The following is a 16965-nucleotide window of genomic DNA, read 5'->3' on the forward strand; positions in this document are numbered from 1 at the left end:
ATATTCCTTACCATAAATATTATTTCACACACACACACACACACACCACACACACACACACACACACACACACACACACACCCTCCCACACACACACACACACACACACACACACACACACACACACACACACACACACACACACACACACACACACACACACACACACACACAGAGAGAGAGAGAGAGAGAGAGAGAGAGAGAGAGAGAGAGAGAGAGAGAGAAGAGAGAGAGAGAGAGAGAGAGAGAGGAGAGAGAGAGAGAGAGAGAGAGAGAGAGAGAGAGAGAGAGAGAGAGAGAGAGAGAGAGAGAGAGAGAGAGAGAGAGAGAGAGAGAGAGAGAGAGAGAGAGAGAAGAGAGAGAGAGAGAGAGAGAGAGAAGAGAGAGAGAGAGAGAGAGAGAGAGAGAGAGAGAGAGAGAGAGAGAGAGAGAGAGAGAGAGAGAGAGAGAGAGAGAGAGAGAGAGAGAGAGAGAGAGAGAGAGAGAGAGAGAGAGAGAGAGAGAGAGAGAGAGAGAGAGAGAGAGAGAGAGAGAGAGAGAGAGAGAGAAGAGAGAGAGGAGAGAGAGAGAGAGAGAGAGAAGAGAGAGAGAGAGAGAGAGAGAGAGAGAGAGAGAGAGAGAGAGAGAGAGAGAGAGAAGAGAGAGAGAGAGAGAGAGAGAGAGAGAGAGAGAGAGAGAGAGAGAGAGAGAGAGAGAGAGAGAGAGAGAGAGAGAGAGAGAGAGAGAGAGAGAGAGAGAGAGAGAGAGAGAGAGAGAGAGAGAGAGAGAGAGAGAGAGAGAGCGAGAGAGAGAGAGAGAGAGAGAGAGAGAGAGAGAGAGAGAGAGAGAGAGAGAGAGAGAGAGATATTTTCGAGAAAAAAATTAGATTTTTAAATCAATATTATCTATATTAAATATAAGCAGACTTAATTTCTGTGCGAGTTTTCTTGATTAAGTTAGTCTGGATGTGATCTCTGTCTTGGATGTGATCTTGTCATTCGTCCATGCTTTGTAGTTTTACTCTTAAATATAAACTCGAAAACATTCTACAACTTCTACATATCTTAATGTATAATTCTTCATTATCCTTCTTTCAATAATGTGACATGAGTATTTACAAAATGTACTTTCAGTTGGAGAATAGATTTTTCAGTTTTGAAATATCTGCTAACTTTTTTCTTGATCACTTAAGAAATAGATGATCTTTATTAAATGAAACAAATTGCCAAAAATAGTGAATACATGCAAGAAGCAAGTCAACATAGCAAATAGGGGAATCTAAATACCTAGCTCTTTTGATAAACAGTTGTATATTTTATTGAATACTTTAAGGTAGATAATGCTTTACAAATTCTTCTGCTAGTTATAGTGAAGGACAATGATCTACTAATGAATCATTGACCAAATAAATCATTTAGATCAGCAGCGTAATAATTTTTTACTAGCCAGCAATATATATATATATATATATATATATATATATATATATATATATGAAGATGAAGGGTATAATTCTCTAAGCAGACTATTTAAATTAAATTTGGCAATGAAATTCATTAACAATAGAAAAAAGTCTCTAATTTGTTTGACATGTTCCATAAGTTGACTCCCACTTGATTGTTTGTATATGTATACTAACTGCAGTAGTACACAAAAATGAAAGAATATACAGCCTATTCATTGTTTGCAAAACATTTATATTACCAAAATTCTTTTAAAACACTTTTGTATTTTCTGTTTTTAACTGCAAAAAACTATATGTAATGTATTTCTTTTTGTATAATTTCTAAAAAGAATAGAGTTCAATGCTGATATTTTTATTTTTTTCCCAATGTACAAAAAGGAGCTAGTCAAAAGTTCCTGAAATGAGAAAAATGAACTGGTTGTTTTAAAACTGTGCAATGCTAAAGATACGGTAAGCTACATTTTTTGTTATGTCAGCTGGCCTAGTCATGTCTTGGCTGGTCAGTTGGTCCTGTATGTGGATTGATGCTTTTGTTTTTGTGACTTTTTAATCATTTGGACTTACCAAATGCTCAGGCGATTATGCTTTAAGCAATATAAAAAACAGTTTATAATGATAAGAAATATGGTTGCACTTAGACTGAAAACGTATCTCAAAATGTGGTAAAAGTATGTGAAATCACCTTGAAGAAACTGAAAAAGAGCAATCCATGAAGCTTGAAACATTTTATGCCTACTGCATGGTGTTTGTCAGCGAATTCTACCAAAGGAGTTCAAAATACAATGCACTGTCATGAAATTTGTTCAAAGGCTACTCAGAATTGAAGAAAAACAGCATCATTTTTAAGTCTGCATTGAGCTGAAAGAGCTTTCTGAAACTAACCCAAATTTCATCTCCAGTAAGTTATAGACTGCAACAATGCAATCACTATTTGTTACAGCAAAACAGTCCAACATAACTACAGCCAAAAAAACAAACAAGTATAAAGCTGATTTGGTTTTTGACTACGTCACTGTGCACAAACAGATCCTTCCATCTGATTTAACTCTTTCTCTTTTTCTGTTTAGCCTCCGGAACCACTGTAAGGTATTATTTCAAAGGATGAATGAAGATGATATGTATGAATGTGAATGAAGTGTAGTCTTAAATAGTCTCAGGTTGAACACTCCTGAATGTGTGGTTAGCTGAAACCCAACCACCAAAGAAACCGGTATCCACGATCTAGTATTCAAATCCGTATAAAAGTACCTTTACTAGGATTTGAAACCTAGAACTCTTGACTTCGAAATCAACTGATTTGCGATGACGAGTTAACCACTAGAGCATCCTGGTGGGCCCCATATGATTTAACTGTGAATGGATAATTCTACCGGTGTAATGGTATGAGAAGACTCAGAGAGGATATCCAATGCAATTGGCTGATAAATGGAATATCAAATCTTAGTTACTAGATCATGATAATGTGCCCACTCACATGTCACTTGTTGTGCATGATGTTTTGGCATTTACTTAAACAAAAGTCAATCCTCATCCTCTTAATCACCAAACCTTGACCCATGCAGCTTCTTCCCCTTTCTTAAGTTGAAATTAAAATTTTAAGAACAATGTTTTAAGAACACTGAAAATATCCAGGCTACTGCAGGAAGTACTAAAAACCCTGATAAAAGATTACAAGATCTGTTGAGAAAATAGCCAAACATTTTTAATTACATGCCAACGGAGATATTTAGTGACGTGCAATTGGAAGTATTGTGTTCCACATATCCTCCTCTACAACCACATGTTCTTGGATTGTTGATATCCATTTAGTTTTTGTGTTATTGTTATTTGAGTGCAATGTTTTTAAATGTAAGCAACAATACAATGTAAAACTTTGCGTGAAACTGGGGAAACCTTTCACAGAAATTTTTCAACTTTTGAAACAAACTTACAGAGATGATGTTCTGGATTGTATACAAGGTTATGAATGGTTTTCATGATTTAAAAGTGGTTGTTAATTGAAGATGATGCTTGACCAGTAAGGCCTTCAACTTCAACTGATGACACCCACATTCAGAAAATCAACAATCTGGTGCGTACAAATTGCTGATTAACTGTCAGAGAACTTACAGAAGAGGTTAGCATCTCAATTGGATCATGCCATGACATTTTGAGAAAAATTGAAGATGGATCGAGTTGCAGGAAAGTTCGTTCCTCATCTGATGACCGAACAGCAGAAAGAACATCAAGTGGACATTTGTCAGCAACTTCTTGAACAAGCCAATGACGATGAAACATTCATGCAAAGGATAATAATGGGAGATGAAAGCTGGCTTTACGGCTATATCATAGAAACAAAAGTTCAACCATCACCATGGACTGGCAAAGGATCTCCACGCCCCAATGAGGCAAGTACATCGTCTCAAACCAGTGTCAAAGTGAAATTCCTGTTTTTTCGATTTAATGGAATTGTGCATTTTGAATTATTGCGTCAAAGTGAAATTCCTGTTTTTTTCGATTTAATGGAATTGTGCATTTTGAATTATTGCTTCAAGGTGAAACAGTGAACCGTGCATCCTATCAAGGTATTTTACAACAGTGACAAGAAAAAATTCACAAAAAGAGGCCAGAGTTGTGACGAGACAACTCATGGTTCCTTCACCACGACAATGTGCCTGCACACTCAGCTTTGTGTCAAAAATCAGATGACTGTCCCCCTCAGCTTCAATACTAGTCAGACCTGTCTTCTTGAGATTTTTTCTTATTTCTGAAATTAAAATCAGTGAGAAAGGTTGCTGTTTTGAGACTAATTATGACGTTAAAGCAAATTCATCATGACCTTACAGGCTATTTCAAATGAAGCTATCCAGGACTGCTTCACAAAGTGGAAACACCACTGGGAAAAGAGTGTGAATAAGGGAGGGGAGTACTTTGAAGAGGACAAGGATCAATAATCTGTAAAATTAATAATAAAGATTAAAAAAATAAAGTTCAATTATTTTTTTACAGACCTAGTACTTCCAGAAGGGATTTAAACTATGAAACACAAAATGGGGATGCTATTACTTTGAAGATGAAGGTCAATAATTTAATTTATTTATTTTTTATAGGGTATTTACAGGAACTTTTGGCTAGCATTTCACGTAAATATATATTAAATTAATTAATTAATTCTGTAATTTGTCATTTTTCTCATTTCATCACTTTTAGTGGCCTGAAGGTAATTTACCTTCAAAGGATACTTTCCTAATGTACTTTGTATACGTATGGATATTTTACTTGACTTTCATTACAACTGAATTTCATTTAAATAAATGAAAATAAATTTCAATTGCAAGCAATACTATAACAGAGCAGACTAGATTTCAAAAGCACAATTCATCAAAAAATATCATCCAAACGCACAAATATAAAATGTTCCCTTAAGTTTTGAATTTAAAAAAAAATAGAAGTCTCATTAAATATGATAATCCTTATAAGCCACAATTGTTCTATAGACTTTACAAAACAAAAGCAATAAAACAAAATCATAGCTTCAATTAATTCTAGATCCCTTCAGTTTATCTTGTTTGAATTTTTTCCCTTTCAAACAAGATATTCACATATCTTGCAATGAGAAAAATATCATTAAAAACAAAAATATTATACTATTTAATTCTTTTTAAAATTTTTGTTTTTTGAATTACGTATCAAATTAAAAGCACCAGCAATAACTTACTAACTTAATTTGGCAGAATTTAAATATGAATTACATACATTATTATTACTTTAGTCAATATTTTGAACTCAATTTAATATTTTTTATAATGCTTACTTTAAACTATTTCATTTTATTTTTAATTAAAGTAATTATTATTTTGTAAGCTGGTCAATAAAAGAATAACCAGCATGAAAAATTCTATTTAGTATACCTCTTTTGAATGATTAATTTATTTAACTTTACTTTTAGTTCTATTTAGCTGATTCTTTACTTTTTTTTATATAAAATAATTAGGCTAAAAGTCGGAATTTAAGAAAAACAAAAGGCAAAAACCAACTTCTTGATAAAAGTAAAAAAAGATATGCAATAAAACATTCACTACTATCCATGAGCTATGGCTGGCTGTCTGGAATCAGGGAATAATTTTTTTTAACTTCAAATTTTTTAATTAATTTTCTTAAAGTATTTAGAATGTCTGAATGACTTCAAGCTATATATATATATATATATATAATCACTACACTACATCATCCAATACTAGTAATGATAATGATAAATAAATGATAAATATCTTCAAATTGTCTACATGACTAAATTTTTAATTCAATAGGTTGACTGCCATGAGGCAATCATGTCTCAATCAGATTTCCAATATTGCCATGAGGTATATAACTATGTCTCATCTAATTTCTCCATTATTGCCACAAGACATGATTCTGTGCTTCAGTGTGGAATGATCAGTTTTGTAGTGAACAGCTGCTACTACTACTACTACATCCAAATATACAAAATTTTTATTTCATTCATTTTAAGTCAAAATTTGCACACGTTTTGCTAATAGTATTAGCATTTGCTTGTTGTATTTGATTTTTTTTTTAAACTTTGTATGCAAAATGTGATGTACTTATGTGCATTGACTGTTTTTTTTTTTAAAGTCAAGTTTTTTTTGCAAATCAAAGTAAATTAATTCAACTTTTTTTGTAAACAGTGTATAGACCTAAGGTCAAATTTTCTGTTAGTTAACAGGGACCCAAATTAAATTAGTAGTTTTTATTAGTGATTTTATTTAAATCAGAACAGCATAATTGAGTAATGCTATTTTTATTAGAACTCTAGAATTAATTATCATTATCACCCTTCTTCAGTCTCAGCAACTGATTAGTGAAATCATATTATAATAAAAATTATTATTATTGTTTATAACATGGCTACTGTTTAATAATTTTATTTTCTTTGTTTTAATAATTTGTAACATGCTTTGAGACATAATGATGTCTCATTGTGTCTAGTTGCATCAACATAAATTTGTCTCAAATGTTTTTTAGATATTTCAAAAATATAATTTTTCATCTAAATCTTAGTCTATAGGGCAAAAGATAGTAACTAAAATTGAAGAAAAAAAAACTGTTTTGGCATTGGTGGGCATTTTCTTTTATGTTAGACAGACTTGAGTCACAAATATAAGTTACTTAAATCACAAATATATTATTTGACCATTCTATTAAAAACACCTTTCACTCATACTATCTGGAAGAAGCACAATAGGACTATAAGAAGAACTTACTCCATAAAATAAAGAAAAAACATCAAAATTGGTGTACTATATTGTTAAGACTTGAATATACATTTAATAGAACAAAGGAGTCTAAATATTGTCTTAATAAGTGCTTAATTTTCTTTTTACCACTAAAAGAAAATTATTTATTACTTTCAAATCAAAAATCACCTACAAATTACAGACTTTCAATAACATCAAGAGCTGCCTAAATTAAACAATCGTCTATACTAAAGAACTTCTTTCTATAATGAACTTTTTTGTAAAGCTATTAATACGCTATGTAAAAAAGTTTCCTTGAATAATTTAATTAAATCATATAACACATATATTTTTAATTTAAAACCTCATTTGGTTTAAAAAAAATGATAAAGAAATGTTGCAAATAAAATTTCATTATATCATCTGATGAAATGAGTTATATATTTTTTGTCTTGCTATTTCTTTTATTCTTTAAAATGATAAAGTCAAATTGAATTATTATTTCTACACTCATAAATACAATGTAATAAAAAATATTATATCTAAATTCAACTTTATAGAGTTGACATTTTTGATAAGATTTCCTATTCAACCAGTTAGATTTTTAGTTATCTTTAAAATTCATTTAGACAGTATAGTTAAAAAATGAAATTAAGCAGCTGTAATTTTTCCAAAATTCTAACTGAATTTTTTTTTTTTGCATTTTTCTTATAATGATAATATTCATGTGAATTTATTATTTTTTTAATATAGCAGTAAAAAATAATGAGTTTACACAAAAAAAAAGAAACACCAAGTGTAAATTAACATAACACTCTTGTCTAAAGTATGCAGTCTCCCACCCTTTTTTTTAAGAGCATTTGAGAGTGCTTTTGTAAGAAAAAAACCTTGCTTATTATTTTTGTTTAAGACACAGCTACAAGAAAACTAGCCAGCTAACCTTAACAGTGCTATCAGCATTAAAAATAATTCCAACCATACAGTTAGTAATATTACACGCGCGCGCGCGCGCGCGCGCACACACACACACACACACACACACAACTGCATCATTTTTACTTTTAAAAATTATACATAAGTGATGTAAATACATAATTCAGAAAACTTGTCTCCCAATATGAATAAATAATGCCATTATGTTAACTATTCAGGCCTTAATCCATCAGCTTGTCAACATTAGTGATGAAAATTATACAATGGACCCATGATACAGTTTGGAAAGACTGTTTTTGTAAGATAAAAGTCAAACTCATACACTAAATCAAACAGTTAAAGTTGCATCTATTTTACTTGTAAATCATTGATCTACCTATAAACAGTTTTCATTTTAAAGAGAGGAATCACTATGGTGAGTGGTTTGCCACAAACGTAAAAAAAAAATAAATACTTTTGAACAGGATTAACAAATGTTGAAATTAATGGCAGGAAAATGTTATAAGGGCAAAATAATGATGTGTGAAACAACATGAAATTTGTTGAAACAATACGTTGAAATTTAATAGTGACTATATGACAAAAATTGGAAAACTCTGGCTATTAAGGGCTTCATTCCAGACAGATTACTACTTAGAAGGAAAATTAAATGGAACATTAAAGTATGTTAGTATGCAAGTACAGAATTGTGTAAAAATATAATTCTACTTTGAGTAAAATTTTGGGATAGGGACTCATGGTAACCCACCTCCTTGACCAAATGCAACTAAAATTCATTGGCATCAATGACTCACATTCAGAAGTCATTGTTCAAAATTTCATAAAAATTGGTTTACCCTGTCTGAAGATATCAAGCAAAGTAATAACTGATAAAAAAAAAACTAGGCTTATTATATTCCCCATTCCTGAATGAAACTGCCCAAATGCATAATCAGAGTGACATACTAATGTAATGGAATCATTTTAAAATAATTACAAAACTTTCACCTGAATCAAGAAATGACAAAAAAGAAAAAAGTGTTCCCCTAATGAATGGAGGTTTGAATAAGGCCAAACACCATTAGAAATTATCATAGTATCTAAGGGGCATTAAATTATGTAAAAATGTTTACCTACCCTTTGAATAAATTGTCAGATATAAGACCTGTAATGTCTACATCTCCAAGTTCTCTACAGATCAAAATTAAATGGCATCAATTCCATATACAGAAACCATCATGTCAAACCTTATCCAAATCATTCAATCCAGTCTGGAGATATCAAGCAAAACACAATCCAACATACATACATACATACCTCCACAATTATTCAATGCTAAAATTGTTGTTTAATTAGAAGGCGATCATGACACGTCAAGATCTGCAAAACCCTTGACATCCAAAATTTGATTAGCATACTTTTCCTTATATAGTATACTGTATTGCTATACAGTATATCTATGTATCTGGGAAAGTAAAAATAATAAACATAATGGGTGCAGCAATAAATTGGGCAATTTGGCGACGCTGGATAGTCTACCCCACTGGGTAGTGTGATAGTCTACTGATGAATGTTAAAAATGAAAGCATTGCTATTTTGTAGCCCTTGTCAGGATGGAGTCATAAAACAGTGAGCAGCATCCTTTTACAGTTAAAGTGTATTTACAAAAAAAATCTGTCACAGTAAGTCCATTAGAAGGACAGATTTCTGGTTTTAATTCAGAAAGAAAAGAGGTTGCACTGCTTTAATGATTTCTGAAAATAACATTGCTTTTTGTATTTTTTTAATTTTTTTATTTCATGTTATGTTAGTATCATGTGTTCAAAACGATTAAAAATTCAAAACTGATTTTTTGGATATCACCCCTTTCCTTCATACCAGATCACATTTTGGACTACTGCAAAACTAAACTACATAGCGAAACTAGGTTACAGTGAAAGAAAAGTAGACAGTATCACATGTTGGAAGTGGGGGGGGGGGGAGTTGAAAATTGATTTTCTTTACATTTTAAGGTACGAGGTGTATAGGATTCACTTAAATTGGGTTCTCTCTCTCTCTGTCTCTATACATATATATAAAGTTGAATCATAGGCCAATGTATAAAATTTTGTAGCTTGAAAATTTCCAAAACTACTATATCAATTTCATTGAAATTTACATATAGTAGCGCATCAGAAGTTGCCCATGTGAAAATTTGATGAAGACATTTGGTTGAGTCATTCTTGAGTTACGCTCAATTTAAGGGAAAAAAGTATCTTCTCTGTTATCTGTCACTACTGAATTAAATCAAGCACTTAAACTAATGCTTTCATGAAAACTACAGCTCCATTATAAATAAAATATGCTAGATCGCAGTACACACAGTTTATTCAAAGAACATTTTACCGAAGCTTTTTCTAAAATGTATTTATTACTTTTATTTTTAATTTAAATATTAGGGTAAACCTATATAGCCAGATCTGTTTTTTCTGTATTACTGATTTATAATTTTAAAAATAATGTTTATTATACAATAAATTTTAAAATAATTAGGTTTATATTTGATGCATAAGGTCTGTTCAGAAAATAACCAAATTTAATTTTTTTAATCTTTATTATTAATTTTACAGATTATTGGTCCTTGTCCCCTTCAAAGTACTCCCCTCCCCTATTGACAAACTATTCCCAGAGGTTTTTCCACTTCATGAGGACCTCCTGGATAGCTTCATTTGAAAGGGCCTTTAACGTCTGTGACGAATTTGCTTTAATATCAATAGTCTCAAAACAATGTCCTTCATCAGTGATTTTAATTTGGAAATAAGAAAAAATCACAAGGAGCCAGGTCTGGCGAGTAGTGAGGCTGAGGGAGGACAGTCATCTGATTTTTGGCACAAAACTGATGAATTGACAAAGATGAGAGTGCAGGCACATTGTCATGGTGAAGGAACCATGAGTTGTCTTGCCACAACTCTGGTCTCCTTTTGCGGATTTTTTCACATAACCATTGTAAAATGCTTTGACAGTATGCATGGTTCACTGGTTCACCTTGAGGCAATAATTCAAAATACACAATTCTATTGAAATTGAAAAAAACAGAAAGCATCACTTTGACATGGATCACTACTGATGTGCTTTCTTGGGGTGTGGAGATCCTTTGCCATTCCACTGTGATGATTGAACTTTTGTCTCGATGTTGTAGCCGTAAGCCCAGCTTTTGTCTCATGTTATGATCATTTGCATGAATGTTTGACTGTCATTGGCTTGTTCAAGAAGTTGCCGACAAATGTCCACTTGATGTTCTTTCTGCTATTTGGTCATCATATGAGAAACAAACTTTGCTGCAACTTGATGGATGTTAAATTTTTCGGTCAAAATGTCATAGCATGATTCAATTGAGATGCTAGCCTCTTCTGGAAGTTCTCTGACAGTCAATTGGTGATTTGCATGTACCAGATAGTTGATTTTCTGAACATGGATGTCATCAGTTGAAGTTGAAGGCCTTTTTAGTCGAGGGTCATCTTCAATTGACTGACAACCACTTTTAAATCATGAAAACCATTTGTAACATTGTATATGACCCAGAGCATCATCTCTGTAAACTTGTTTTAAAAGCTGAAACATTTCTGTGAAAGTTTCCCAATTTTATTCAAAATTTTATGTTGTATCATTGTTCCCAAAAATCACTACTAACACTCAAACACGTTGCACTCAAATAAGATTAACATGAAACTAGACAAAATATCAATAATCCGTGGTCGCAGAGGAGGTTATGAGAAACACAATGCTGCCAACCGCACGTCACTAAATATCTCTGTTAGCATGTAATTAAAAATGTTCAGTTATTTTCTGAACAGATCTTTTATATTTAAATGGGGCTATAGTTTTCATGAAAGCATTAATTTAAGTGTATGATCTAATTCAGTGGTGACAGATAATAGAGAAGATCTACATAAAATAAAGTCTCTTTTTGGCTCTAACTCCAGTTCCTATGAACTGATTCATTTGATAAGCAATAGGACTCTATTCTCAATAGGATTACATCACCCCACCATGTTTCTTCAAAATCGGTTAAGATTTACATCCAGTAGAGCAGATGAAAAAATCTTATGTACACACGTCTGGATGCAGTAGCGATTTCCAAATTCTTTGGAAATCTGCTAAAAACGGTAACAGTTATGTGATCATGCAGCAAGTGTTTTGGAATCTTTTAATATTCCTCATAATGATCCAGTGCCTTTTGTTCACATAACAAAAACACAAGTTTAAAACTTTGAATGGGTCCTTGTTGAAAAGAACTGAAACCACTAAAAGGGTGTGTATAACAGAAAATTTTGCAAGTGGAAGGTGCTATATAAAAGTCCCAGTACGTTACCATATCGACATGCAGCAGCATAATGTATTTTTGATAGGAGTGTAAGGAGAATTTCACACTAAATCTTAAGTAAATTCAGCATAAGAGTCAGAATGTCATGCACTGAATGATAATGATCATGATCATGCAAACCAATCTGCTTTCTGTCATCGGAAGTTGGAATGATAAATGTTAATCCACACCTAAATAACCTTTTGATGGGTAATGAGGCTCTATCAACAAGCAAACTTATGTCAAGCAAAAATCCTCAAACATTACACAAAAGACCATTTCATCAGTGGAATTATAGGACATTTATTTGAGATGCAGTTTCAGTAAATTCACAAAGCTATGTTAGCAAATTAAAAAATTTTCTTCAGCCAGAATTAATTTTTCTTCCCGTTAACCAAAACATATTATTTCAACAAGATAGTGCTATAAGCCACATTTGAAGGGATTTCATGACAGTTGTAAAGAAATTGTTTCTTAATCATGTCATCTCAAACAATGTGGATAGTCTTGATCACCTGATCTGCCTGCATGTGATTTTTTCCTTTGGGGTACCAGAAATCACATGTTTTCCAAACACCATCACCGTGCAAACTCTAGGACCTTTAAGAATGGATCCAAGAATAGGTAGCTCGAATACATACAGTCGTACTGCAAAATGTGATGAGTTTACCTATGCACAAGACTGTTGGGATGTGTAAAACAAAATGATAGTCATCTTTGAGATGTTTTTAAATACTGTATTTTCACTTCATACAAAGTGACAAAGTAATAGTTCTTTTACTTATTTATGAGTAAAAAGTTTTATAATTTTTTTTTTTTTTTACTTACTAAAAAAATAATTTAATTACTTTTAATTTAAATTAGTAAACATGCATAATTTATATTTTTTAATAGCCGATTTACTGTCACATACTTTAAATACAATTTATTATTAAACATAATTTATTGAAATAATCCTACAGTACAATACTGATCAGCAACAGTTGTAAATGATCTTATAAGAGTCTGAATCACTTTCAGGAATAACAGAGCCATTGTAGACTCATAATCATTCCACATCATGCTTATTAAGGAAAGTAAGGAGTGAAGCATAACTGAATAAATTTGACTGAAAAAAGTTTCATAGCTTTTTATTAAACTTTAAGAAAGATCATGCAATATTAGTTTTGTTGCTGAAGTAATGTACTTCAATGAAAAACATAAAACATTAGCATAATAAGGTAAAAATTTAATTTATTCAGAAAATAAATATAAATATATTTTTATTAATTACATCACAGTTTTGTCAGCTTTTGTTTTATTTTTACTTCAAAACAGATCCTACTTAAAAAAAAAAAAAATACTCCTTATACCACTTCAGTGTAAAAAGCAAGAAAAAAGGAAAAGAAACAATGAGCACAAAAAAAATTACATTACGCAAAATACTAGCAGAAATAACAGAAATAATGATATATTACGAAGATCATAAACAGCACTGTTCATGAATGTCAAACCAACTTCTGACAAAGGAAACTATTAGCCTGACAAAAAAAGTTCTGTAAGGACTCGAGAAGTATAATTTTGAGTAAAAAAAATAAACAATTATTAAGTTATTATTATTTTTAAATGCATAAACTGACAGTAATAGCAACAATAATTAAAATACATACAATTTTAAGTAGTAATAAACAACTGTAGCAGTAATTAAACAAGAACAATCAATTAAAATAATATTAGCATTAAAACTAAAAATAAACATAAAAAATACCAAGTATTTTTATAAAAAAATTATTATTAAAAAATACTGTAATAAAAAATAAAATATTATATTATTATATTAAATATTAATTTTAAAAAATCAGGTGCGGCTGTGTTGGGGCGCATGGCCGTGGTTTAATGTTTCATATTACAGACCTTGGATGAAGTTCCTCCGAGCTACAAAACTGACCAGCTTATCAGTAGAGTTAAATAGGAGAGCCACCATCGTATTTTTTTTAACAAAACTGAAAGTCTCCAAGGGAAAATTTTACTTCCTTCATTTGGCCAACTCTACAGATAAACTGGTCAGTCTGTATGTCAGTGAATCACTATGAGTGTATTGGATTGAAATAAAAACAAGACATTGACTGTGTACTAGATTTTTAACATAAAACAGACACTAAATGGTACATGTTATTTATTTCGACTAATATTCAACAACAATTTTGTTCAACATTGGTCTGCGATATGAGAAGTAAGAGACATAAGGCATAATAAGCAGTAGTAGAGGTGCTTGCGCCATTGGCGTCGTTTACTGAGCAAGCTGTGCCAGCTTTGCGACGCTCCCGAAACAGTCTCACTCACTCGGCACCAAACATTGGGGTACTTGTGCGTGGCCCGTAACCGACCCTTTCCAATGATATACGTAACTTATATTTCTGGCTGGCTTTTGCATGGGCTGAAGCTGACATTTTGAATTTTTATACTTTTTACAAGTTTACTTTAATTTTTTACACATAAATATTGTTCAAAATACACTTACTTAAATCAATCTGTCTCGATAAACTGTAAACACAAGCACACGAATCACCGTGCTATCACATCTAAGTCATGAGCTACACTGAATGGAAACGAACAAGAGCACCAGTTTTGGACGATCTGCTCTGTGCCCCCTCCCCAACAAACTGCTCATCAGTGATGCAAACTCAAGTCGTATTGGCGAGCTGACCATAGGTTATAAAATGACACCACATTTATGTCTCAGACTAATAGTACGGGGGTTATTAGGGCAGGACGATATAGACCTTTTTGTTATACTACAGATTTCTGTTCTGGTACCCGTATGTTTTGGTGTGATTTTAAAAATGTTTCACATAAAAAAAAAAAATAAAAATAACATGGATAAAATATACCATATTTTCGTAGTAACCAGTCTTCTGGGACAGGACAATATGAACCAGTAGGATCAACATCACCTAATCTTGGCAATTTACTGGGTCGACCAAATTTAGAACGCCAACGAAATGCTGCAAGCTGTCCTGCAAAATATATATAAAAAAAATTAATCACAGCTTTTTTTTTAAGCATTCAAACTTTTCTGCCACATATGTACAGGATTAAAATTTGAGCAAAAGTTTTCTGGATGAAAAATTTTTTTTTTTTTTCAAAATTAGAACATTATATTAAATCAGATCCAGATTAATTTGGATTAATCCACGTAGAGATTAACTAGTTATTTTATTTAAGCTATGATTATAAAACCCAAAAATTAAAATAATTATAAAAATCAAATAATTTTGTTAATCATCATGATGTTTTGTACTCTGGCATCAACTGTTATAGCTAGTGGTTTTTTTTGCATTAGGAATAAATGTGTTAGAGTGTGTATTTGATTTGTCTAATTATTTAGTATATTGTTGTGTATTTTATCATTTCAAATGTTTAAAAATTTAAAGTAAATGTCTTTTTGTGAGTCTGTAGAATAAATACAATGTGTTGTAGGATTGTATGAAATGGAAGGCAAATGCTGATTCTATGCTGTTATGGAGCAGTTTCAGTATGTTAGTTATACATCCTACAACCATCAATCAATCAACTTTCTTCGGATTTTATTGTGATGATTTGTTAATTTACTTTTTTTTACTGAGCTAAACGTTCAGCTTTTTTAAACATATCTTATTCTATCAAGTCTTCATAGACCATTTATGTTTATGTATTTTGTTACAATTTTAATCATTTTTAACTGCCAATTATCACAAGCATAAACATCGCAAGCCAAAGCAGCATTTAATGAAAGAAAAATTTTTTTAACTAAAAACATATACATATATATAAAGAAGTTTCATTTTTAAATCTAATCAACTTTCTGTTTGGTTTGAAATTACTCTGAAATATAAATTCTTAGACTACAAACAGCTGAAATAAAAAAAATTAAATTAAATAAATAAAAAAGCTTAAATTTAATTTAAGAGAAAATTTATAAATAAAACTAAATGGGATAATTATTTTAACAACTTTTAATAACTGTATCAAAATAATAATTGGATGTTTTTCAAGAAAAAAAAGAAATTTTTTTTGGAAAATGTTAATTCTAAATTGATCTAGTTTCTTTCATGAGTTGCGGCTTTCAACAGGGTTTACTGATTCCATTTTGCAAGGGGAGCAGGATATCCATCTTTTAAATCCAAAATGGCAGGTTTAAACTTGGCTCCATTTAAAAATTTAAAAGCAGTCAAATAGTTATCTATGTATACAGTCACAGCAGCAGCAGTAGTCAACTGGTGAGAGTTCCAGTCTCATAAATCAAGAGATCACAGGTTTGATTCTCGTATTGTCATTTTTTTTAACTCTTATTTCCACAATAAAAGTTTATTGTCTCACTTGGAATATGAATGATTAACAAATAGTTAACTAACAGATTTTGTTTTATAAAATATAAAAAAAAAAGTAAATAAATACATTTATTTTAATTTTCATTATGCCTGCTACAATCCATAGTATAATTATAAAAAAAATCTACAAAAACATTTTAAAAAAATTTTGGATTCTAACAGGCTAACTGAAAAGTAAAATAAACTTATTTTTAAATGTTTGTTATAATTTTATAAAACAAAATCTGTTAGTTAGGTCAATAATTATTACATTGAAATAAACAATAATAATAAGCAAACATGAAATTCATACATTTTTTTTTCTAGATTCTTAGAACTATTATTATAATAGTACATAACAAAGAATCACTCTGAGTTAGTATATACTTAAAAAAGTAATTGTTAAAAAGAAACAACGTGGAGACTCAAACCCAAAGACCTTTTGATTATGAGACGAATGCTTGCCTGATCCTGCTGCTGCTGTGATGTATGTGTACAAATAAGCTACTTAAATCACTCAAAAATCTCTAAATAGAGACAAGGAAATAGAGCCATTTTGAAAGTTGCCATTATGGATTTAAGGTAGGGATCCTCCTTCTACATCCTTGCAAAAGGGCATCAATGAACTTTGATACAAGCTGACTGCCTGCCCTTCTTAAAAGTATTTTTAGATAAGAATTTTTTACAAAGTATACAAGATTTAAATGATTAGATTTGTGATTT

The 16965-nt window shown here is 31.2% G+C and overlaps 1 protein-coding gene across 1 annotated transcript in view; it reads right to left on the reverse strand.

Moving 5' to 3' along the window:
- The window catches only part of LOC142324008 (uncharacterized), a 54706-nt gene that overhangs the window by 35837 nt on the left and 1904 nt on the right, over nt 1-16965 (reverse strand). Inside the window, exon 2 of the mRNA XM_075364553.1 lies at nt 14785-14910. Within this exon, the coding sequence (XP_075220668.1) occupies nt 14785-14910 (126 nt within the window). The remainder of the gene's footprint in view (nt 1-14784; nt 14911-16965) is intronic.

Source organism: Lycorma delicatula, chromosome 4 (assembly GCF_047948215.1).
Source record: "Lycorma delicatula isolate Av1 chromosome 4, ASM4794821v1, whole genome shotgun sequence".
Lineage (NCBI taxonomy): Eukaryota > Metazoa > Arthropoda > Insecta > Hemiptera > Fulgoridae > Lycorma > Lycorma delicatula.